General features: G+C 52.7%; 3 protein-coding genes across 9 annotated transcripts in view; 2 read left to right on the forward strand and 1 right to left on the reverse strand.

Annotated features, from left to right (window-relative positions):
* STXBP1 (syntaxin binding protein 1) overlaps window positions 1-1,929 on the forward strand; it is a 78,899-nt gene extending 76,970 nt beyond the window's left edge. Inside the window, exon 19 of one of the 2 annotated variants that reach the window (XM_054501355.2) lies at window positions 1-1,929. In XM_054501355.2, the coding sequence (XP_054357330.1) occupies window positions 1-83 (83 nt within the window). In that variant the 3' untranslated portion in view covers window positions 84-1,929. The other variant, XM_054501353.2, reaches the window with a different exon arrangement.
* PTRH1 (peptidyl-tRNA hydrolase 1 homolog) lies at window positions 1,436-24,779 on the reverse strand. 4 transcript variants are annotated; one of them, XM_054501368.1, is made up of 5 exons: window positions 24,559-24,696; window positions 23,990-24,209; window positions 23,619-23,718; window positions 23,395-23,440; window positions 1,436-4,215 (listed from the first exon to the last, which is right to left on the reverse strand). In XM_054501368.1, exons 1-5 carry the CDS (start codon window positions 24,694-24,696, stop codon window positions 4,027-4,029), a joined length of 693 nt encoding a protein of 230 aa, XP_054357343.1. In that variant the 3' UTR covers window positions 1,436-4,026. The 4 variants fall into 4 exon arrangements, with proteins under 4 accessions (XP_054357343.1, XP_054357344.1, XP_054357347.1 ...); XM_054501369.2 differs by lacking the exon at window positions 1,436-4,215 and adding an exon at window positions 17,667-23,299 and having other exon boundaries at window positions 24,559-24,779; XM_054501372.2 differs by lacking the exons at window positions 1,436-4,215; window positions 23,619-23,718 and adding an exon at window positions 17,667-23,299.
* On the forward strand, window positions 16,010-25,020 carry CFAP157 (cilia and flagella associated protein 157). 3 transcript variants are annotated; one of them, XM_054501356.1, is made up of 9 exons: window positions 16,029-16,237; window positions 18,464-18,735; window positions 19,634-19,787; window positions 20,263-20,530; window positions 20,853-20,983; window positions 21,232-21,382; window positions 21,742-21,908; window positions 22,053-22,239; window positions 22,853-23,041. In XM_054501356.1, exons 1-9 carry the CDS (start codon window positions 16,074-16,076, stop codon window positions 22,922-22,924), a joined length of 1,566 nt encoding a protein of 521 aa, XP_054357331.1. In that variant the 5' UTR covers window positions 16,029-16,073; the 3' UTR covers window positions 22,925-23,041. The 3 variants fall into 3 exon arrangements, with proteins under 3 accessions (XP_054357333.1, XP_054357331.1, XP_054357332.1); XM_054501358.1 differs by lacking the exon at window positions 22,053-22,239 and having other exon boundaries at window positions 16,010-16,237; XM_054501357.1 differs by lacking the exons at window positions 22,053-22,239; window positions 22,853-23,041 and adding an exon at window positions 24,269-25,020 and having other exon boundaries at window positions 16,041-16,237.
* The last annotated feature ends 28 nt before the right edge of the window (window positions 25,021-25,048 follow it).

Here is a 25,048-nt window from a genome sequence, read left to right on the forward strand (position 1 = left end):
GATCCACGCACATCCTCACCCCACAGAAACTGCTGGACACACTGAAGAAACTGAATAAAACAGATGAAGAAATAAGCAGTTAAAAAAAAAGTCGCCCCTCCAAAACACGTCCCCATCCCACAGCGCTCCGCAGCTTCCCACCACCGCCCGCCTCAGTTCCTTTGCGTCTGTTGCCTCCCCAGCCCTGCACGCCCTGGCTGGCACTGTTGCTGCTGCGTTCTCGTGTTCAGTGATGCCCTCTTCTCGTTTGAAACAAAAGAAAATAATGCATTGTGTTTTTTAAAAAGAGTATCTTATATATGTATCCTAAAAAGAGAAGTTCACGTGCAATTGGTGCACAGCAGGAGAAATTTCTGGACTGTTAGGATGAATGGACGCCTTCTCCTCGTTATTTAGGATTTGTGACCTTGTACATAACCCTGGGTGACATGTGCACATTGCTTGGGTATGGAACGGTAGAAATTTGGGTGTTTTTAAAACCTTGTTTGGGGTTGTTCCTGTCCTTGTTGAGAATCACAGAGATGTCTGTGTTCTTGGAGTATTTCACACTGAGGACTAATCTGTTATCTTCATTCCAGTCCCTACCCCTCAGTGCCTGCTCTCATCCAAATAACCTGGGAGGTGACAATCGGGATATCTCAGGAGGTCCGAGGTGGAACAAACCTCTTTGCCTTTCCCAGAGTCTCATACCCCCGGTAGTGCAGCTGTGGGTGGAGGCTGGGGTGTCTGCACGAAGCCAGGCCAGCGTCCTCCTCCACAGCCTGTCACTGCCCCCTCCCCAGCCTGTGTCCACAGTGCTGTGATCCCGAGGGAAGTCCTCCATTGTAAGTCACAGTGCCCTGACAGGTGAGAAGCAAACTCCCGCTGGAAGCCTCCATTTCTTTGGAAAAACAGTTAGTCTGGAGCCTGTGGCCCAGGCCCTTCTGTCCCCAGGCATCATCCCAACAGCTCATTTTCCCTAGTCAGCCTTCGTTCAAGGGTCAGGAATGGACCAGAACAGATGGGTTCTGGAGGCCCCTGAACAGAGGGCTATGGCTGTGGAGAAGGTTCTTGGCCCGTTGGACTCACACAGACCCTGTACCCTCTCAGCAAGCATCTTCAGTCAGATTATCCTCAGTTTCAGATACTTCATAATACCTTGTGTCGTGTGGGGTCATACATCATCGTGTTTGTAAGAGAAGATGATCATTTTATTCTCTGTATAAAACTCAGCTCTAAAGCAGAAACTAAAGCAGCAAATGCAGGAAGGCTGTCTCGCCATCCTCAAGACTCAGCAGCTCTCATTCTCCAGTGGTGAGCACACCATTTGTGCTGCTGCTGTTGTGAAATATAATAACAGTGGAAGTCACAAAAATGTCCCCTGCCCAGCCCCCTCGCCGCCCTTGACCTCCTGCAGGCCATGTGTGTATTACTTGTCTAGTGATGTCCTCTTAAAGTGCTGTACGCGAGCTCGGCGCCACCTCCGCCTCCCTTTCAGAGCCTGCTCCCTGCCCTCTCCGCTCGCTGCATTGTGGTGTTCTCTTCTCAAAGCTTTGAAATCTCCCCTTGCACTGAGATTAGTCGTCGGATCTCTCCCCGTCTCCCTCCCAACTTATACGACCTGATTTCCTTAGGACGGAACCGCAGGCACCTGCGCCGGGTGTCTTATTCCCGCTGCTTGTTCTGTCCTCTCCCTCGGACCAAACAGTGCTCATGCTTCAGGACCTTGTTTGTTGAAGATGTTGGTTTCCCTTTCTCTGTTATTTATATAAAAATAATTTATCAAAAGGATATTTTAAAAAAGCTAGTCTGTCTTGAAACTTGTTTACCTTAAAATTATCAGAATCTCAGTGTTTGAAAGTATTGAAGCACAAACATATATCATCTCTGTACCATTCTGTACTAAAGCACTTGAGTCTAATAAAGAAATCAGCACCCCTTCCCGGTGTCCAGGGGGCTCCAGTCTGGCTTTCCTTTGGGCAACGGAAGGAGAAAGCTTTCGCAGTGCTTCATCGCAGAGGAGGCATGGAGTCTTCTGGAGTCTTCTGGACCCAGGTCCCCGTTGCTTCCGTTAGATCTGTAGCCGCCTCGCACTGGGGACTAGCCATGGAGCTTGTCTTGGGCCCCTAGCAGCAACAGGGCGCTGCCTAGAGATGAGGCCATTCTTCCACCGTGTTTCTCCTTATCTAGAATGCTTTTCTGTCTTTCCTTTTTTTTTTTTTTTTTTGAGATGGAGTCTCACTCTGTCGCCCAGGCTGGAGTGCAGTGGCGAGTCTCAGCTCACTGCAACCTCTGACTCCTGGGTTCAAGCGATTCTCCTGCCTCAGCCTCCCGAGTAGTTGGGATTGCAGGCACCCACCACCATGTCCAACTAATTTTTGTATTTTTAGTAGAGACAGGGTTTTGCCGTGTTGGTCAGGCTGGTCTTGAACTCCTGACCTCAGGTGATCCGCCCACCTCAGCCTTAGAATGCTTTTCTAACGCAGACACTGCAGGGCTCCATCTTTGCAGATGCTCCCTCTCCAATCATGTGGTGCCTGTGTATTTAGGGCATGCAGTGAGGTCACTTCACCAGCGTTACTCCTCTCCTCTGCTCCTGCTGCCGCACCATCCACCCTACGTGTATAATGAACTTTTCTCCAGGATGGAAGCTGGTGCGTGTCCTGCTTGTCTTGGAACCTGCTCCTGACCTAAGAAGACTGCAATGAGGTAGGCCCAGCTCTCAGAGTGGACCCGTAAGTGAGGGTCGAGGCCACACAGGAAACTTGCTAGAATGCTGGGCCCAGGGGAGTGAGACCCTTTGTAGGGACTTCTGTCTCTACTTCTTTTTCCCCCATCATTCTCATTCTGATCCTGATCTCCTTTATAGCACTGAGAAAGCTACCAACTCCAGGGCAGTTGGTGGAATTTGCACCACCACAGCCTGCTATAGTCTGGTGAGACATGCCTCATTAGGAGGGAACAACCATTGATGACCATGCCAGGCCCCTCACATACTTGTCTGTTAAGCAGATCCTCTCCCATTCTACAGATGAGGAAGCTGAGGCTCAGAGAGATGCAGAAATTCAGAAAGCTCACTCCCCTGACACCCATTGTCTTGTCGTTGTTGTTGTTGTTGTTTTGTTGTTGTTGTTGTTTTGAGACTGGGTCTCACTCCCTTGCCCAGGCTGGAGTGCAATGGCCTAATCACAGCTCACTGCAGCCTTGACCTCCCGAGCTCAGGTGATCCTTCCACCTCAGCCTCCCGAGTAACTGGAACCACAGAACCACAGGCACGTGCCACCATGCCCAGCTAATTTTTGTATTTTTCTGGAGAGATGGAGTCTTACCGTGTTGTCCAGGCTGGTCTTGAACTCCTAGGCTCAAGCGATTGGCCTGCCTCAGCCTCCCAAACTGCTGGGATTACAGGCGTGAGCCACTGTGTCTGGCCCCCATTATCTTTATCATTAGTTCACCAGCAAACAGAAGGCTTTGGAACGAGATCCAAGATTGGAATTTTTAAAATTCTCAATTGTTCTAAGCCAAATTTACATTAAAGCAAAAGCAGCAGTGTTTGCTGCTTCCCAGGATCATCTGTCCCTCCAAGCTCCTGGGAGTGGCTTTCTAGTGTCTCCTTGGTATCTGAAGTCTTCTGTCCCAGCTTTCTGTCACCTCTCTCCATTGTACCCCTTCCCTACCACCCAAGAGCACACGAGTGTGGCCCTTTAGGTTCTTGGCCAGAGCCCTGGTCCTCCCGTGTTACCCAGCAGAGATGGAACCCACAGGCCACTGCTAAAAAGTCTCCAACGCTGTTAAATATCCTTGGAGGAGCAGGGAGTTTCAAAACAACCCAAAGCATGCAACACCAACTGAGCCATTCTAAAACCAGGTCTGTGAGCTGCAGCCAGGCACTGTGCCTTTCCAGAGGCCCTGGTCCAGGCTGTGGGACTCAGCAGACACTGCTGGGGGCCTGTGCATCCACCTCGGAATGACACCAAGCATTTGTTCCTGAGGAAGCAGAAGGCCAGAGTGGTTAGGAGCACAGATTTCAGCATCAGCACACCTGGGTTAAATCCACCCTTGGTCTCTTTTCACAAGATCCTGACAGGTGACTTTGTTCCCTCCTGTAGTGCCCGTGGAGGCGGGAAGCTGAGCCACGCTCCCAGGAAGCACAGTGAGGGCGCAGCCATTGACGATGATGATGATGGTGGTGATGATGATGTTGCTGCTGCTGTTGACAATGAGTCCAAGCCAAGCCTGGGGAGAAAAGAATAAATAGTCTCATAAATTTAAAAAAGCCCAATGCTCATCAACAAGAGAACAGATAAACTGTATATTCACCCAATGGTGAGTTTAAAGAAGTTAAAAATGCATGACACACAGTTGCATATATCAACATGAATAGACCTCAGACACTTAACAATGAGTGAAAATAGCACAGTACAGGAGGATACAAACAGGATAGTGCATTTATATAAAGCTTCAATGTTGCAGGCTGAAAGAGTGAGGGTCGTGATCAGCTCAGTATCCTGGAGGCTATATGAGTAAACAGCAAACTGTTCTCATAAATGCAGAATGTTGGCAAACTGACAAACTGCATCTGCCGCCCAGAAGGAATGTGGAGGGCAGTCACTCCCTAAGCGCAGTTTTCTTGTGATTTGGTACATCTGAAGCCTGTTAGCAATAATGTGAACCTGTGGTCAATTAAGCAGCTGACCAACCATTACCTCCTCTTCCCTGCTCTTTCTACCCAGTAAATACAAAGGGCTGCTGCTTTTGCTTACTAGAAGCAGGGAGTCCTCTTCTTCTTCCCCTGACTCCTTCTTTTAAAACAGTTTCTTCTAAGTTTTCATTTCTGCGTTCGTCCTCCTTCATTCAGTCCCGTAGTAACCGTGGCAAACCGCGGCACTTCAAAACCTCATAAAAAGCACCATATATTGCTTATGGATACATATGTTGTAAATGTGTGAAAACATGCGTGAGAATGACAAATAACGAAGTCAGGATAGTGACTGGCCATGGGGGAGGGATGGTTATTATTGTTGTCTTATATCTTCAATTCCAAATGAGCCACGGGCTTAAAAGTACTTCACTGAATAAAAAAAAAGAACGTATTAATATAATCATTCTGATTGTGGTTATATATTAAGGCCAGGCACAGTGGCTCATGCCTGTAATCCCAACACTTTGGGAGGCTGAGGAGGGTGGATCACTTGAGCCCAGAGTTTGAGACCAGCTTGAACAACATGGTGAAACCGTCTCTACAAAAAATTAAAAAATTACCCTGGCATGGTGGCATGTGCCTGCAGTCCCAGCTACTCAGGAGGCTGAGGTGGGAGGATCACCTGAGCCCGGGAGTTTGAGGCTGCAGTGAGCTGTGATTTCCACTGCACTCCAGCTGGGACAACAGCAAGACCGTCTGTAAATAAATAAATAATATATGGCACTTATTATGTGCCAGGCACTGAGTGCTTTGTATGTGACTTGCTGAATCTTCTCAACAACTCTAGGAGTTAGGTGCCATTATTAACCCTATTTACATATGGGGAAGCAAAACCACATAGAGACAAAGCAACTTGGCTAGGGCCCTCCAGTTAGTACATGGCAGAGACTAGATTTAAACACAGCCGTCTGACTCCAGAGCCCTCCACTATCAGAAAAACATTAACAGCCGGGTGCAGTGGCTCACGCCTGTTAATCCCAGCACTTTGGGAGGCCGAGGAGGGTGGATCATTTGAAGTCAGGAGTTCGAAACCAGCCTGGCCAACATGGTGAAACCCCATCTCTACTAAAAATACAAAAAAATTAGCTGGGCGTGGTGGTGGACACCTGTAATCCCAGCTACTTGGGAGGCTGAGGCAGGACAATCATTGACCCCGGGAGGCAGAGGTTGCAGTGAACCGAGATTGTGCCATTGCACTCCAGCCTGGGGAACAGAGCAAGGCTCCATCTCAAAAAAGAAAGAAAACATTCTCGGTATAAGCAGACAGTGGGATTCCAGTGTGAATACAGAGTGTGAGTCTGTATAGGCTGGAACAAATGACTCTTCAAGGATGATGATTTTACATAAGCAACAAAAAAGAAGAAAAAGAGTGGTGGAAATAAAGTGGTACAATACAAATTGGATTTTCCTGGGCCAGTGAGTTATACCTGCCTGGTCCCCTGTGCATTACCTGTTATAATAGAACATTGTCAAAGAGTGGATGAACACACTGAAATATTTTAGTTATTTCAGTTACTTCAATCAAATATTTCAATCAATTTCAACTGAAGCACAGTAACCTAGTCCATAAGCCAAGCCCATTTTTCCAGACCAAGCACTAAAGAATACATTCTAGAATGAAACTGATGAATTCCATTGCTAAAGGTTGGGAAGAAACCCAAACTACAGAGACAGGGATCTGAGTTACGCTCCTTGGAGTAAAAAGTGGCACCAACTGTTGGCAAGAAGTTTGTAAAACCAGCTGCTGCTGGCCGGGCATAGTGGCTTATGCCTGTAATCCCAGCACTTTGGGAGGCCGAGGTGGGCGGATCACCTGAGGTCAGGAGTTCAAGACCAGCCTGGCCAACATGGTAAAACCCCATCTCTACAAAAAATACAAAAATTAGCTGAGCATGGTGGCTTGTGCCTGTAATCCCAGCTACTCAGGAGGCTGAGGCAGGAGAATCACTTGAACCCGGGAGGCAGAGGTTGTGGTGAGCCAAGATCACACCACTGCACTCCAGCCTGGGTGACAGAGCAAGACTCTGTCTCAAACAAAAACAAAAAACAGCAGCTGTTGACCTCCAGCACCAGATGACAAGGCTGGTGGGAAGTGTCCGTGGCAGACTATGTGGAAGGACACTGAAAACATGCGCTCCCTCTTACAACTGGGTTGAATGGTGCTGAGCAGAATTTGAGTCTCCTCCTGGTAGGAGTGCTGCCTCTTTATGAAGGGGAAGTGCTCAGATAGTGCTTGCTCTGTTTATCATTAAAATTGCTTGCTCAGATGACACCAAAAGCACAGACAAAACAAGAAAAAAGTAAATTGTTCTACTTCAAAATTTAAAGCTACAATCAAAGGACACAATCTGCAGGGTGAAAAAGGCAGTCTCAGAGTGGGAAAAATCTGTTTGCAAATCACGTATCTGATAAGGGGCTAATATCCAGATGCAAGAACTCCTATACTCAACAACAAAAAACAATCTGACTTAAAAATGGGCAGAAGTTTGGTGGTGTGTGCCTGTAGTCCTAACTACTTCGGAGGCTCAGGTGGCAGGATGGTTTGAGCCCAGGAGTTTGAGACCAGCCAAAGCAACATAGCAAGACCCTGAATCTATTTAAAAATAAATCAAAACCAGAAAAAATGGGCAAAGGATTTGAATAGCCATTTCTCTAAATAAATTATACAAATGGCAAATAAGCACATAAAAAGATGCTCAACTTCACTAATCATTAGGGAAACACAACTCAAAACCACTACCTCATACCTATTAGAATGACTACTAGAAAAAAAACAGGCCGGGCACAATGGCTCATGCCTGTAATCCCACACTTTGAGAGGCCAAGGAGAGCAGATCACTTGAGCCCAGGAGTTCATGGCCAGCCTGGGCAACACAGTGAGACCTCATCTCTACAAAAAAGAAAAAGAAAAATTAGCCAGTCCTGGTGGCACATGCCTGTAACCCCAACTACTTGGGAGGCTTGCTTGAGCCCAGGAGGTCAAGGCTGCAGCGAGCCATGATTGCACCACAGCACTCCAGCCTGGCCAACAGAGTGAGACCCTGTCTCAAAAAATAAAAATGGGTGGGGCAAATTCCTACCCATTCTCTCTGAAGCACGTGCGCCCCTCCCTGTGGATATAGAATCCCTGGATCTAGGGTGTAATGGTATGGGGAATCCACCACCTTGTCTGTTTCTAAGAAAAAACAGCAAAAAAAAGAAGGGATGGGTTAAAGGTCCTGAATTAGCCGCCCCTGGGGCTGTCCCTGTCCCAACAGCGGCTTCCCACAAGACCAACTTTTTTTTTTTTTTTTGAGACAGAGTCTCGCCCAGGCTGGAGTGCAGCGGTGTGATCTCGGCTCACTGCAACCTCTCCCTCCCGAGTTCAAGCGATCCTCCCTCCTTAGCCTCCGGAGTAACTGGGACTACAGGCTAGTTTTTGTATTTTTAGTAGAGATGGGGTTTCACCATGTTTGCCAGACTGGTCTCGAACTCATGACCTCAAGTCATCTGCCAGCTTCGGCCTCCCAAAGTGCTGGCATTATAGGTGTGAACCACCGCGCCCGGCCAAGGACAACTTCTTGGTGTTTCACAGAAGCCAAAATGCCCGAGGAACCCCCGGCGCTCTGGCAACGGTGGGACTCCACTCGGAGTTGCCGCCAGGGCGCCTTCTGCCCGGCCGCCCGCACTCCCCTCAACCAACGCGGAACCGACACTCTAGGCCGAAACACTGGGAGCAAGGAAAAGGCCGACACCCAACACCGGTCACGCGGCGGATCAGACGCGGCCTCGGGACTGGGCTTGGGGAGGCCGGGCTTCCGGGACTAGTAAGCGACTACTAGCCGGGCTGTTTAGGGATTGGTCGCCTCTGGCCCTGGAGGCGGGGTTCCTGGAGTAAGACGGTTGCTGATTGGCTGGCTTTCCGAGGCGGGGTTGTGAAGTGTTGGTCATTCTATCTGGGTGCTGGGTTAGGCAGTACGAATACTAAAATTGGAACCAATGACACGCAGATTGGTGAAGCGTTCCATATTTTTTCCATGTGATTCCCTAAAGTAGGATGAAAGACTGTGCTGAGCAAAACAAAATGGGCTATCGGGGGGGGAAAAAAAAACTGGTTCTGGGAGTTAGCTGTTACCAGAACAGTCTCTTCCTAGGAGAACAGGCACTTTTAATTTTCAGTGTTTATTGCATAATGGTTACCAGATGGGCTATGGAGTTGAGCCTGGGATTTGACTCCTGACTTCCCTGTGTGACCTGGAGAAGTTACTTAACCTCAATTTTCCCATCAATATAATGGGAATAATATAAGTGCCTCCCGAGACCGAGGCGGGCGGATCACTTGAGGCCAGGAGTTCGAGACCGGCCTGGCCAACTCGGTGAAACCCCCGTCTGTACTAAAAATACAAAAACTAGCCGGTTGTGGTGCATTCCTTCCTGGGCAGCAGAGCAAGACTGTCTCAAAAAAATAATAAAGTCAAATAAAAATAAAGCCACTTGGAACCTGCACTTCTGCTGCTGATCAAATACTGCACTGCTCCTTCTCTGGTCTAGGAAGCTTACGTGTTAGGCTGTCTCTCTGACCCCCTCTTGCCTGCTCCCTCCTTCTCTCAGCTGCAGCTTCTCTGGCCTTCATCAAATTTGAGTTGTTTTTCTTGCCTTAGGCCCTGTACTTGCTGTCTTTCCACCTCCCACCCACACCCCTTATGGGCAGCATCTCCTCCTCTAAGCCTAGCGCCTCCGTGATGGGGGCCGTTCCTGGCTCCTCCTCGTGCTTTTGGAGCTCTCTGTACCTTTCCTCTGTCAACTAAAAATGAAATCAGCCCTTCACTGACTGAATGGAGTCCCCCTTGGCTAAGGAACCCCAGAAAAACCTTAAAAACAGTTCCCAGCCATGATGAGATAGGGGGTCAGACACGCCTCATGAAGCCTCTCTGTTTCACAGTTTAGAAACAACAACCGACCAGCATTCATGTTACAACAGAGATCAGAAGACTGGCAGAACAGACTTTATGGCAATACAGTATCAAATTATAAACAAGACCTCGGGCCATGGCAGGTGAGGATTAAGTCACACACTCCACACTTGCCACAAGCTTTTCTTTTTCTCTAGCAGCTAAACAAGTTCTAGATGGCCTGGAGATAAGAAATATTAAAACAATTACAATTCACCCAGCTCCCAGAGGCTGAGGGACTGACCACCTGTTCCACCAGCCATAACTACAGCTTTCATTGGACAAGAGGCTGATTTCAGCAACTTTCTCCAGATAAGAAGACTACGGACTGGCTCTGGCCAGTTTACAGAGCACTTGTGTGCCCTCATTTTCTGAAAAGCCCTTTCGACAAATAGGGCCTAATTGTAATATATTTAAATGCCAAGTCTCCACCCCAAAGTAAACATGGGTCGAATGGTACATGCGGGTTTGTTCAATATGCATGTGTCAAACCACCTTCATGAATATGCATAGCCCCTCCTACAATCTGCTGAATATATATGTTTAGCCAACCCATTCAGCATAAAGCTCCTACCCCAACCCCTTCTCCTACCTGTCTCTGGTCTTGGCTGGAGGCACGCTTCCTAGCCTGTGGGATGACCACCTTGCAGGCTGTAACCTCCTCTAAAGGAGTCTCCTCTTCTCCTTTCCCAAATTTATAAATCATGTGATTTTTTTCAAGTTAACGGATCATAGTACCAAATCACAGGTGTAATTCTGCTACTTGTGTTCACATCTGATTCACGTCTTCCCCAACACACACGGGGCCACTCACTTTAATAAGGGCACAGGAGCAGGGATCTATTAGTTGAATAAAGAAAGGGAATGAATGAATGAATGAATGAATGAATGAATGCACTTAATCAAGACTCAGCTGTTTGCCGGACAGGCTCCAGCCCAAGGATCAGGAGTACCTGACCTGCTAAAGAAAGTGCTCTTCATCTCAGAGCTGATGAACCTGAACGTTCCAGTCATTTCCCTGGTAAAGTGCCCAATCTACTTGAAATCTTTAAAAATTGGCATGTTTGGGCCGGGCGCGGTGGCTCACGTCTGTAATCCCAGCACTTTGGGAGGCCAAGGTGGGCGGATCACCTAAGGTCAGGAGTTCCAGATCAGTCTGAGCAACATGGAGAAATACCGGTGTCTCCACTAAAAATACAAAATTAGCCGGGCGTGGTGGCAGATGCCTATAATCCCAGCTACTCGGGAGGCTGAGGCAGGAGAACTGCTTGAACCTGGTAGGCAGAGGTTGCAGCGAGTCAAGATCGCACCATTGCACTCCAGCCTGGGCAACAAGAGTGAAACTCCGTCTCAAAAAAAAAAATTGGCATGTTTGGCTGGGCATGGTGACTCATGCCTGTAATCTTGACACCTTGAGAGGCCGAGGCAGGAGGATGACTGGAGCCCAGAAGTTCGAGAAGTTTGCCTGGGCAAAACAGGGAGACCCCCGTCTCTAAAAAAAAAAATTGTTTAAAAATTAGCCAGAGGTAGGCTGGGCGTGGTGGCTTATGCCTGTAATCCCAGCACTTTGGGAGGCTGAGGCGGGCGGATCACCAGGTCAGGAGATCGAGACCATCCTGGCTAACAAGGTGAAACCCTGTCTCTACTAAAAATACAAAAAATTAGCCGGGCATGGTGATGGGCACCTGTAGTCCCAGCTACTTGGGAGGCTGAGGCAGGAGAATGGCGTGAACCCAGGAGGTGGAGCTTGCAGTGAGCGAAGATCGCACCACTGCACTTCCAGCCTGAGCGACAGAGTGAGATTCCGTCTCAAAAAAAAAAAAAAAAAAAAAAAAAGCCGGAGGTGGTGCATGCACCTGTAGTCCCTCCTACTGGGTGGAGGTGGGAGTGGGGAATCACTTGAGCCCAGGAGATCAAGGCTGCAGTGAACTGTGGTTGTGCCACTGCACTCCAGCCTGGGAGACAGAGTGAGACCCTGTCTCAAAAAACAAATAAACAAATAAAAAACGGCGTGTTTGTGTCATCTTAATTGACAAATCATCATCATGATTATCATCACCACAACCATTTGTTGCGAACTCATCAGGTGCCAGGTGCTGGGCTTTTGACATGAGCCTGTGACATTGTGACATGCTTTGCCAACATTTGTCATTATTTTTCTTTTTTTTTTTTTCTTGAGACAGTGTCTTGCTCTGTCACCCAGGCTGGAGTGCAATGGCATGATCTCAGCTCACGGCAACCTCTGCGTCCTGGATTCAAACGATTCTCCTACCTCAGCCTCCCAAGTAGCTGGGACTACAGGTATGTGCCACCACGCCTGGCTAACTTTTTTTTGTATTTTTAGTAGAGACAGGGTTTTGCCATGTTGGCCAGGCTGGTCTCGAACTCCTGACCTCAGGTGATCCACCCGCCTCGGCCTCCCAAAGTGCTGGGATTACAGGCGTGAGCCGCTGTGCACAGCTGAAAGTCACTTTGAAACAACCAATCCACTTTTTGTTCTGTTTCTGCTTTTGTCAGCCTTCTCTATCTGTAAAACCAGCCTCCTCTGTTCAGCAAATCGGGACACTCATTCTATTGCCCAATTCTAGAATAATAAATAAAAGCCAATTAAGGCTAGGTGCTGTGGCTCACGCCTGTAATCTTAGCACTTTGGGAGGCTGAGGGGGGCAGATCACCTGAGGTCAGGAGTTTGAGACCAGCCTGGCCAACATGGTGAAACCCCATCTCTACTAAAAATACAAAAATTAGCTGGGTGTGGTGGTGCACACCTGTAGTCCCATCTACCTGGGAAGCTGAGGCAGGAGAATTACTTGAATTCAGGAGGTGGAGGCTGCAGTGAGCTGAGATCATACCACTGCACTCCAGCCTGGGCGACAGAGCAAGAGAAAGAAAGAAAGAAAGAGAAAGAGAGAAAGAGAAAGAAAGAGAAAGAGAGAGAGGGAAAGAGAAAGAGAGTCAATTACGATATTTAAACTGATCGGTTGTAATTTTGTCTTTGACAACCTTTAGAGATGGATTTTTTGAAGCTGTGACAGAAGTAAACTGAGTCCCCTCGGCAGAGTGACAGAGCCGTTTGTTCTCTTCCCCTGCCTCTTTCCCCAGAGCAAAAACCCACGTGCCACAGCACCCAAACTGGGGGAGGGACCTACTTTTCCTAAGTCACACCCTGCTCTATAAGTGGGTGCCAGGGGGTGTCAGCCACTGGTATTCTCAGCTGGTCTCGCCCCGCCTGGTGTGAAAAAGCCTCTATCCTATGAGCTAGCTGGAGGTGGGCCAGCAGGGCCCAAGCATTCTCAACCTGCCGCACCTGAAGAAGAGCTTCCACGCTCCAGGTGGGCCTTGTGGGAAAGTCCTCTCTGCTGTACCTGCTTGCAATAGAGATGCTGCAACACAGGGATGGGCAGGGAGGGGTGGGGTTCTGTGTAGAGAAAGGCCAGCGGCCTTCCCCTCCCAGGGCGAAATGAAGAGCCAGACTAGGAGCTGGGAGGAGAGCCCCTGTCTTTTTGACCACACCTGCCTAGAGTATAACACCCCAGGTAAAACTTCCACAACACACAGCTTGAGAGTTAGGGGGAGAAATGGTGTTTTTCTGACACCAAATATTTGTTACTTTTCACACTAATTCTCTGATACCAGCTGGGTATCCTACATGTGAGAGTACGTAAAATTTAAAAGCTAGCTGGGTGCAGTGGATCATGCCTGTAATCCCAGCACTCTGGGAGGCCAAGGCGGGCAGATCACCTCAGATCAGGAGTTTGAGACCACCCTGGGCAACATGATGAAACTCCGTCTCCACCAAAAAAATTTAAAAAATTAGCCAGGCGTGGTGGTGCGTGCGTGTAGTCCCCAGCTACTCGGGAGGCTGAGGCAGGAGAATTGCTTGAACCCAGGAGGCAGAGGTTGCGAGCCAAGATTGTGCCACTGCACTCCAGCCTATGTGACAGAACGAGACTCTATCTCAAAAAAAAAAAGAAAAAAATGTAAAAGTTGTTGGAACCCCAAAACCACTTTAAGCCTTGAGAGATATGTGACTGTGATGTGGGTCACGGAGCCTGTTCTGCAGATCTGCCTCTTAGACTGGAGCTTAACCCTCTTCCCCATTGTTCCCATTCTGTAAATGATGAGGAAAGACCAGAGACCAGAACTCCCCCTCCCCATCACTGACCTTGTTGTAGATTAACTGCCTCTTTTATTGGCCTCTACCTAACTCAGACCAGATGGCGTCGTGAACAGAGATCCTGTAGCATGATCATAACTCACTGCAGCCTCGAATTCCTGGGCTCAAGCAATCCTCCTACTTCAGCCTCCTGAGTAGCTGGAACTACAGGCGGATGCCACCACGCCTGGTTAATTTTTTTTTTTTTTTTAGAGATGGAGGTCTTGCTATATTGCCCAGGCTGGTCTTTAACTCCTGGTCTTAAGTGATCCTCCCACCTTGGCCTCTCAAAGTGCTGGGATTATAGGCATGAACCAGTGCACCTGGCCAAGGGCATGTTTAATGATGCCTGGCCTCCCTGCCTCCCTAGGGCCTAGGTTTGTTCCCTCCAAAGCCTCCCAGAGGTGACAGTGCTCCAGGCCACTGTCCACTGTCCTTGGCCGGTGCTGCAGTCTGCATGGCTTTGTGCACTGCCCGACTCCCCTCAGAAGACCCAGCTCCTGCAGGGTTTGTGTCTCACAGATCCAGCAGCTCTGGGCCCATCAGTCTCAGTCCCCAAGAGACTACGGAAGGCAGCTGGAGAAGCGATAATGAGACAGTGCCCCTGTGGCAAGTAGCAGCCTATGGTCCAAAGTGGGGACCTTTGGGGAGAGTCTCCAAGCAAACCCCAGAAAGTGCTCTCCCTCCACCCTGCAGCGTCCCCTCCCTGCCTAGAAGTTCAGCTCGTCCCTCCTGCCACGTGGTGCTGACAAAGCCATCCTGGTGCTGATGAAGGCGAGGAGGGCAGGTCTCCAAGCTGACACCCTCTGTGGGCTGCCTGAGGGGCTGTGGGCCCCATTAAGCTGGGAATTCAGAGCTACCCTCTGCGATGGGCCTGGGGAAACGAGAATAGAAATGGGGGAGGCACGGGGAGGCCCCCGGTCAGCTGGGAGCACTGTGGGAATTTTTGCCCGCCTAGGCTCCTGTGGGAGCAGCTGTTCAGGTGGGGGAGGGGGCAATGTCCAGCAGGAGCAGGGGCATTGCATTGAGCTGGAAGGGCACTGGGCCAGGCCTCCCGCCTCTCCCCACAAGGCCTGGGCAGCCAGAGCTCCCTCACTTGTGAGTGCACTCAGGCTGAGGCCTGTGCAGAAGCGTGGGGGTCTCTTCCCTCTGCCAGTCACATTTCTGCCCTCCCAGGGCTGCCCTGCAGGGAACAGGCACCCTGGGAAGGGCAGACCACCACAGGTGCGGTCCAGGGGTGTCGGAAATTCCAGGAGCTGCCTGCCTACCACACAAAGTGGGCGGGAGCTTCGTGGGCCACCACTCACTAAGTGCCCCCAGCATCCCCGGACTGTATCCCTGCACAGGGAACTTTACAGATGTGGTCTTGTGAACTCTTTCACAGAGCAGGGTTCAGGCCATTGGCCCAAGGACCCACTGGAAGTCAGACAGAGCCCAAATGTGAGCCCACTTTTGACCAACCAATCACTTCTCTGAACTTTCTCATCACCAACAGTAAAAATGCCCCCACCTCCCTGTGTTTCTGACCCCTCTCCGTGCCCCCAAGCTCTCCTCATCCCCCTGCCCCCGCCCCAAGGGTCCTACAACTCACAAGATCTAGTTGCTCCAAGAAACCACATTTGCTGAAGTACCACTACCATTCCCCTTGGCTATTGTCAGAGTTTTTCGGGGTGGTGCTATAGCCATCTCTTGCTAAGTGCCAAGCCCTGGGACGACAGGGATGGAAAGGACCTGCCCACCGTCCCAGGGAGTGGGTGCCTGGGCTGGTGGGGAACACAGGCAGGCACACAGGCATGGCTGGCTGAGATCGGGGCTGGGGATGGAGCCCATAGAGGCACCCAGCTGCTGGCCAGGGCCCCATCAGCTGGACCCCCTAACGCACCCATGCCAGGACACTGTCACCCCAGGCCACAGCTGCAGAACAGGCTTTGTGTGCCCAGGGTTAGTGTTGTCCATCTTCTGATCAGCACAAAGGAAAGGATGGTGATTTCCAGGGCCCTGACCCACATGAACATTCCCCATGGTGCTTATTTCCCCGTGGGGGAAAGAAGGTTGTCCCCAGAAGCCCAAAAAGTTGCCCTGGGAGCCAGGCATCCTGCCTGCCATGGCCTGGGACTCCTGGGCCTGGGGCCTCACTGAGGCCATCTGCCTTGGAGTGGGACCTGGTACTGGCACCCAGCAAGAAGAGGGCAGGGGCCCTTTAAGCCCAGCCTCGCTTCCTCGGCCTGTTGCTATGTATGGGACCAGCTTCCTTAGCAACCACCTGGCCTCTTCCTGGGGCCTGGAGCCCTGGTTGCCATCAGCCATGGCTCCCAAAAAGAGTGTGAGCAAGGCAGGCAAGGAGCTTGAAGTCAAGAAGAAGAAAGGGGGCAAGAAGGAGCCGGTGGTGGCCGTGGAGCCGCCTCTGGCCGAGGAGATGAAGGAGTTCTACCACATCCAGATCCGAGACCTGGAGGACCGGCTGGCCCGGTGCGTGGGCTGGCGGGCAGGAGTCTGGTGCCCTGGGTCAGAAGCCCATGCCCATGTGGCCCCCATGCAGGTTTGGCCAAGAGGCCTTAGGCCTGTGTTCTGACCTCCCCTGGGATGTCCGGACCCCATCCCGACCCCAGCCTCATTTCCTCATATGTACCTTTGGGAGGTTTCACGATTTTGAGGGTAAATGGGTTTCCCCACCTTCCCAGCTCCTAGAACCCTGGGCCCACGATGCTAACTCGTGGCCCCACCCCAGGCAATCCCCACTTCCCCCTGCCTCACTCCTGCCCCATGGGATCACAGGCTTTATGAAAGGGTGGAAACAGCCCTCTGGCAGACAGGTGGACCCCCGGGCCCCACTTCCACTTCCTGGCATTGGCACCTGTGCCCCACTGACCCACCCAGCACATGAGCCCAGTTGTTTCTCCATGCTGGGCCTCAGTTTCCCCAAATGTAAGTGGGGAAGGTTGATTCCCCCTCCATGGCTGTGACATTCTATTCTGGAGCCAGTTTTGTGTGTGACGTAGTGCTGGGGGGAGATCCTCTAACTCTTCTTTCAGAGCCATGTTCACCTGTCCATCATTTTCTTATGTTACAACCAGTTTCCTCCCAGTTGTGAGGCACCAGCCCGTCTCAGGGTGACCTTAAAAGACAAACCAGTAGGCGGCAGCTCTTCCCCAGGTGACTGATGCTGTGGGTAACCACAGCTAATGCTGAGTCCCTTGTGGTGCCAGGCAGCCCACGTGCTGGTGCTCACTGAGTCCTCACAGCAGTCTTACTAGAGAGGTCCTGATGCCATCCCCATTGCACAGATGGGGAAGACTGAGGCTCACAGAAGGGAAGTCACCCCCAGGAAGAGGAGGCACCAGGATGGGAGCCCTGGCCTCCTGACTCCCCTATGCAAGACTGCTTCCTCAGCCCACACCCCTGAAATACTCTGTGTGCAGTCACTATTTGAAAGATGGTGGTCAACTAAATTATGATGTAAAACAACTTTCCAGACCAGGCACGGTGGCTCACGACTGTAATCCCAGCACTTTGGGACACCGAGGTGGGCAGTTCATGAGGGCAGAGTTCGAGACCAGCCTGACCAACATGTTGAAGCCCCGTCTCTACTAAAAATACAAAAATTAGCCGGGCGTGGTGGCATGTGCCTGTAATCCCAGCTACTCAGGAGGCTGAGGCAGGAGAATCACTTGAACCCAGGAGGCGGAGGTTGCAGTGAGCCGAGATCGTGCCACTGCACTCCAACCTGGGCGACAGATCGAGACTCTATTTCAAAAATAAATTAATTAATTAATTAAATTTAAAAAAACTTTTCAAGTAACTTCAATTATTCCATTGAAAACCACGAAATTGGTTATGTGATACTGATTAACACACTTCCCTTGAAATTCACAAACTTCCCTCGAGCTGAGACATCAGGTAGAATGTATTCAAAGCAAATGTATTTAACAGAGTTATTGGGTGCTTACTATTTGCCAAGCCCTGGGAATACAGAGGTGGAGGAGAGGGACATGTTACTAGGTTTTGACCACTCAGTGGGACAAGGGCCAACTTACAGGAGCACCAAAGAGAGGGCCACAAATGTGGCTCAGGGCCAAGAAGGGTCCACTGAGGAGAAAACACCAGGGTTACTGGATGGAAAAAGGTAAGGGAGATGCCAGGTACAAAGACTTGGGATTGGAAAGTGTGGAAGAGTTATGGAGGGATGGAGAGCTGGCCCACTGCAGCAGGCATTGTGGCTAAGAGCCTTGCTTCTGGGGATCAGACTGACTCAGGTTCAAGTCCTGGCTGTGCCACTTACAAACTCAGAGTTACTTTATCCTTCTGAGCCTCAGTTTCCTCATCTGTCCAATAGGTATAAAATCATCATAGTACCTACATTCTTATAGGTTGTTGTAACGATTTAACAAACACACTGCACACCTGCTATCTGCCAGGCACAGGTGTTGGGGACATACTTGTAAACGTAACAAGGCCCTGCCCTCATGGAGTTTACATTCTAGTGATGTAATGAAAATAACATGCTAAGCACAGGCATTGGCTGTGGTCATGACTGCCAGATCAAGGGGCATAGTGGGAGATGAGGCTGGATTCTGATCACAAGGAATCTCAAATGCCCCTTTACGGGACAGGGAGTCCAGGAGAGTGGGCCCAGCTGCACCAGAGGCTTGGCTTGCCCAGCCTGACCCCTGGACCATGGCTCCGCCCCTGCCCCAGGTACCAGCGGAAGTGGGATGAGCTGGCTGTGCAGGAGAAGCTGTTCCGCCAGGAGTTCGAGCAGCTGGCCAATAACAAGAAGGAGATTGTGGCCTTCCTCAAGCGCACGCTCAACCAGCAGGTTGATGAGATCACAGACCTCAACGAGCAGCTCCAGAACTTGCAGCTAGCCAAAGAGATGGAGAAGGATGCCTTCGAGGCGCAGCTAGCCCAGGTGCGCCACGAGTTCCAGGAGACCAAAGACCAGCTCACCACGGAGAACATCATCCTTGGTGAGGAGGGGACTGGCTGGTGAGCCTGCAGGCACACATCCCAGCTCTATCACTGACCCTGTTTCTCACCTGGGAAACAGGGATAATAGCCACATGCTGCTTGGCACACACTGTCTTCCTTAATTGTCCCAGCAATCCTACGAAGCTGGAAACATCCCCCAACCAGTTTGTAGACAAGGAAGCACCTCAAAAGGTGAAGTGTCGTGACCAAGGTCCCCCAGTTGGCAAGGGTTGTGAGGCTCAAATGTCAGACGGCATTAGAACCTAACCCAGAGAATATATACAGTCCAGCTGCTGGCTGGGCGTGGTGGCCCATGCCTGTAAACCCTGTGCTTTAGGAGGCCAAGGCGGGAGGATTGCTTGAGCCCAGGAGCTTGAGACAAGCCTAGGCAACATAGCGACACTCCATCTCTACCAAAAAAATACAAAAATTAGCCAGCTGTGGTGGTGCACGTATGTAGTCCCAGCTACTTGGGAAGCTGAGGTGGGAGGATCTCTTGAGCCTGGGAGGTTGAGACTGCAGTGAGCTGTGACTGTGCCACTGCACTCCAGCCTGAGTGACAGAGCAAGACCCTGTCTCAAAAAGAAAAAAAAAAAAAATACAGTTGTTGTTGTCACTGTCACTTTCATGAGAGTATCAAGGAAGGCTTCTTGAAGGAGGTGGAACCTGAACAAAGCTTCATAACATTCATGGAGGGGTGGAGGGAGGGCAACCCAGATGAAGGCAGTAAAGGTGACAGGGCCAGGCAGGGTAGGTGGGGGATGGTAGACCTGCCCCACTGAGACTGCACAGGGCGCACAGGAAGGGACAGGGACCTAAGGGGCATCTTTAAGGTCCTCGCCAGGCCCTGTCCTCTGAGGCAGCCCATCATTGGGCCTTGTGCGCTGTGGCGGCCAGGGGGGAAGCTGGCAGCCCTGGAGGAGTTCCGGCTGCAGAAAGAGGAGGTCACGGACAAGTTCACGTTGCTGGAGGAGCAGGTGCGGAAGCAGGAGAATGAGTTCAGGGACTATGCATACAACCTGGAGAAGAAGTCGGTGCTGGACAAGGACAGGTGGGCAAACGGGGCACCCTTTCGGGCCTTTGGAGGCTTCATCCCTGGGGCTACGAACATCCTAGTCTTCAGGCCTCAGCTTCTAACTGGGGGGTTAGATGGGGAAACTGACCCCCGCCCCCACAACCTGCTACTCCTTGGAATCCCAGCTGGTGATTTTGGAGAGGTGGGAGAAAAGGAATAAGCTCCCAGCTGCAGTCCTCACGCTGGCATTGGAGACTCCCAGGGCTTCCTTTTGCCACTTATTTAGATTAAATCATGTTTACTTAACAGGTGAGAGTACATCGAAATGGTACCAATTACAAAGGTCCAGAGGATCTACAGGGAAAGCCTCCCGCCCATAGCCCCAACCCTCCCAGAGAGAGAACATGCTGGTGTTTAACAGCCCTAGGTGCTCTGGGAACCTCACAAAGCGGTGTGCCCAGGGCTTGTGCCTGCTCTGTCTGACCCCTTCCCCTCCCACCTTTCTGGCCAGACTGAGGAAAGAGATCATCCAGCGCGTGAACCTCGTGGCCAATGAGTTCCACAAGGTGACCACGAACCGGATGTGGGAGACAACCAAGCGGGCCATCAAAGAGAACAACGGCATTAGCCTGCAGATGGCCAGGGTCTCCCAGCAAGGCATGAAGCTGCTGCGGGAGAATGAGCAACTCAAGGGAAGCCAGAACAATCTGTGCAAACAGCTGGAGCTGCTGGAGAACACCCAGAAGGTCATGGCCAGGCACAAAAGAGGCCACCAGAAGGTGTGCCTGCAGGACTCAGCACAGGGCGTTTGGCACGAAAGGCAGGAGGCCACCCTGGGGGCCCTGCAGGGGCAGAGTCGGGGCAGTCAAGTCAGGAGGGAGGGAGGCAGCAGAGAGAGGACTGGGCCTCCTGTGGGGGCTGCAGGGCGCTGGGCCTAGCTCCGGATTGTATATACTTAAAGCCCCCATAACTTATGGAAGCAGAGCCCAGCCCTGGAGAGCTCACTGGCCGCTCCGCATAGGGGAACACGGGAGGCCTGGCTGTGTCTGCAGCTGGGGGACAGGGCAGGCTGAGGGCATGGCCACCTGTCCGCACCCGCAGATCATCCTCATGCTGACCAAGAAGTGCCAGGAGCAGCAGCAGGACACCAAGGAGGCCCAGGAGCTGCGCCTACTGCTGAGCCAGTTGGAGCAGAGATCCCTGCAGCTGCAGGTGGACAACCAGGCACTGAAGTGCGTATGGCCCGTGGAGGGGCGGGCGGCGGGGGCAGGCTGGGGCCAAGCTCCGGCCCAGCTCTTTCTGATCCCACGACCCAGGCCAGTGACTTCCCCTCTCTACAGAAGCCTGCCAGACAGGCTGAGGCTTGGGGCAGGATGGGGGCCCCTGTGGGCTTGGAGATAAATGGCAGGGCCCCTGGCCCCAGGTGGCCCCAGTCCTGGGGAAGGGGGAAGGCTGTTGACTCATCCCAGTTGGGGTCCAGGAGCCAGAGAGACCAGCTGAGCCTGCAGCTGGAGCAGAAGCAGGTGGATTTGCAGCAGCTACAGCAAAAACTGGCTAATGAGCAGAAGGTTCGGGCCAGCCTGGAGGCGGCTCTGGTCCAGGCCACCTCCTTCCTACAGAACATTCTGCAGGTGAGCAGAAGGGAGGGAGGGAGGGCGCAAAGGGAGGGGGAGTGAGCCCAAGATGGAAGCTGCTTGCAGAGAAGGGGCAGCCTCAGGATCAGAGGCCCCTCTTTTCCCTGAGAGACTCCTGGAAAGTCTGTCCTTCGCTGATTCTGGCCTTCAAAGATCCCTCCAAGGTCTTAAAGGAGTTGGATTCCTTCTCTGAGGCTCTGAAAGGTCTCGGGCCTCAGTCTTCCAGACTGAAGAATGGGTATCCCACCACAGACAGGGAAAACTTTGTGGAAATGGGCACTGAGGTTGGAATTTCCTGGAGGAGGGTGGGTACTGGGGCCACTGTGGGCCTGCTGTCACCCCACCCTCACCAACAGATGCACCCCGATGAAGAGGACAGCGACTTTGACGTGACGTTCCAGCCATGGCACAAGGAGATGCTGCAGCAACTGCTGGTCATGCTCGGCTCCACTGTGGTCCCGAGACCTCAGAAGGCTGTGTGTCCCCACCGGGAGTCACAGTCCCATGGCCCACCCAAGGAGAGGTGAGCAAGTGGCCCTGTGTGGCCTCAGAGCCGGCCATAGAGAGCAGGGCAAAGGCATTCAGCCATGGGGACAGTGCTCGGCTCACCCTGGGCCAGAAACCTGGCTCGCCGAAGGCTCTGTGACCCTCGGCCCCCTCCCCACAGCCAGCCCAGCATCCAGCTGCCCAGGACTGGGTCTCTGCTGCCGCAGCTCTCTGACATCACCCCCTACCAGCCGGGGGATCTAGGCCTGGTACCTCGCCAGGCCCATGTCCCACCCAACCCCCAGGACCTCAGGCTGCTGTCATATATCACCCGTGTGGGGACCTTCCGGGCACACAGCAGCCCTGAGGTGAGGGTGCCAGGGGCCCCAGGGAAAGCAAGATAGCAGCCAGTCCTGGGTGCAAACTGAGGCTCTGCCAGGCCACAGCTGTGTGGCCCTGGGGATGTAACCAGATCTCTCTGAGCCTTCCCATCTGTAAAATGGGCTGAAGAAAGGAGTGGCCAAGCCTCAGCGGGCCAAAGCATGCCCACACGTGCCCTGGGAGGGGGGTTGGCTGGACCCTGTTGTTCCCTCCCCCACCAGCAGGGAAAGAGTGGGATCCTCCTGAAGAGGCCTCAGCTTCCAAGCCAGCATCTTTTTTTTTTTTTTTTTTGAGACAGAGTCTCACTCTGTCACCCAGACTGGAGTGCAGTGCCGCAATCTCAGCTCACGGCAACCTCCGCCTCCCGGGTTCAAGTGATTCTCCTGCCTCAGTCTCCCAAGTAGCAGGGATTACAGGCATGCACCATCATGCCCAGCTACTTTTTGTATTTTTAGTAGAGATGGGGTTTCACCATGTTGGCCAGGCTGGTCTCGAACTCCTGACGTCAAGCAATCCCCCAGCCTCGGCCTCCCAAAGTGCTGGGATTGCAGGCGTGAGCCACTGCACCCGGCCTCCAAGCCAGCATCTTTAATCTTACAGATGCGTGCACCTGGTTCTCTAAAAAGGCTTGAAAAGTTTAGTCTTCCTGAAGTTCCCCTACGTCCCAAGTAGGACACAGAGAGAAGAACCTACTCCAGAAATGGACTGGTCCAGTCAGTCACCCCCACTTTAATCCGCAGGCAGCCTGGAACAGTCTAGAGGAGATTTGTATAAAAAGTAGATACCAAGGCTGGCGTGGCAGCTCTGTGGCTGTGGCTGGGTTGGTGGGCACTACAGTCAGGCAGGCAGCCATGGCCACTAGTGTCACGGCCCCAATGAGGGCCCCTGGCTTCGCTCACGGATGTGGTCCAAGATCAGGTCAGTGGCTCGATCCAGCAACAGAGGCAGCAGCTCCTGCTCAGCAGGGGAGAAGCAGCCCAGCACATGGGCCTGTACCGCCTCAGGGTGCGTCGGGCGCCCAATGCCCACCCGCAGCCTTGGCATTGCCTGTGGGAGAGCCAGAGAGGCCCAGGAAGTTTGGCGAGGTGCTGGGGGACCCCTGGCCCACCCGACCCAGTTGCACAACAAAAGGGTAGACTCACATTGGAGTTGAGGCAGCTAATGCAGGAACGGACTCCATTGTGGCCCCTTCAAGGGATATGGGAGGGGCAGTTAGTGCCTCCCTGGGGCAGTGTCCTTCCACCCCTCCCTGTCCCGGCTGGGTCAGAGCAGCCCATTTCCTGTGGAGACTGGGTCAGCAGCCCTACTCCACCCCAACTGGGAGGCCTGAAGCCCTATCCCAACCCTGACCATCTCAGGACCTCACCTGGCACTGCCCCCCAGCTTCAGAGCCAGTCTCCCCAGGGGCTTGTCCAGCTCATCATGCACCAGGTAGACTTCCTCGGCAGTCAGCCCAAACAGCTCCGCTTAGCACAGGGAAACGGCAGCCCTGGTTACTGCCCATCTGCTCAGAGAGGCACTGTCCCGACTCCCATGATGAGGGGCCACAACTAATCCCACTTCACATATAAAGAAACTGAGCCCCCCCCCAAGTACCCAAGGCCATGCAGCAACTGGAGCTCAACAGATACTTGGAGGCGAACCCGCGGATCTGTCACAGCCAGTCCCCCTCTGGCCCCTGCGCCTCCACCCCCACCCCCACGGCCTGCCCGCCCACCCGTGGCGCTCTCAACTCACCAGCCCGGGCCACGCTGCGCCCGTTGGCGTTCATAAGCCGCCGTGGCCGGAGCAGGACCAGTTGGGCATCCCCCAGCGGGGCCAGGGCGAGATCGGCGGCACAGTGCCGGTCGCGCGTCCAACTCTCCGCCACACCCAGCCTTCGCGCCAGCTGCCCCAGCACCGCCATGCCCACGCTGTGTCGCGTGCCGGGCAGTCCGGGATTCCCCAGGCCAGCCACCTGCGGGCGGCACCAGGGAAACTGAGGCCCAACAACTCTCGCCACCCCCGATCTCACAGCGTCCCGTGGGCCCCAACGCAGAGGAGCGGAAACGCAGAGCAACGCTGCAGTGGGGAAGGGGCGCGAAGAAGGGGCCCAGAAACCCGACCCCTGAGAACTCCAGAAGGCTGGGCAGGCAGGGCGCCCTAGTGCAGGAACGGAGCTTCTGGAAGTTTGGAGCCCGTCGAGCACTGGACTCACCAGTTAAGAAAACAGAGCAGCAATTTGGGGGCACTCGGCTCCCGGGACATAATGGCCGAACTGAAGCTAGGGACCGGGAGCCCCTACGTCGCCGCCCCACGCCACTCACCATCCACCGCTTCCCCGGGGGCCGAGGCTCCAAAACACATCTGCTCATGGCTCTACTCAGCCGCTGTCCCGCGCCCAAAAAGCCGCGCGGCCTCATGCTGCCCTCATTCACTCCCCCGACACTGCCCCCTGACGTCATCACCCCGCAGCAGCCAATCGCGTTGCCATCTGTTTGGCGTCGACCGCCAACGTCCAATCCGGGCCGGGCTACATGGCCGCCATGCTTCTGAGGGGCGGAAGCGGCGAGGAGGTGGCCGAGTCCGGGAACCCAGGCGCCTTCAGTGGTGCGGCGTCACAGTGTCCCTGCGGGATTTGTGTGGGACGCTCGGAGCTCTTGCTTGACCTTCGGTTGGGAGGCCTTGTTATGCCCCCCGCTATAGCCCTGCTTTGCGGCGAAAATCTGGCAAGTCCTTTCCCCGCTGTAGGCCTCAACCTCTCCAGCTAATAAAAGTTTTCTACCTCCCTCCGGCTCAAAAAGCTTGGTTCCCGGG

Source organism: Pongo pygmaeus, chromosome 13 (assembly GCF_028885625.2).
Source record: "Pongo pygmaeus isolate AG05252 chromosome 13, NHGRI_mPonPyg2-v2.0_pri, whole genome shotgun sequence".
Classification (NCBI taxonomy): domain Eukaryota; kingdom Metazoa; phylum Chordata; class Mammalia; order Primates; family Hominidae; genus Pongo; species Pongo pygmaeus.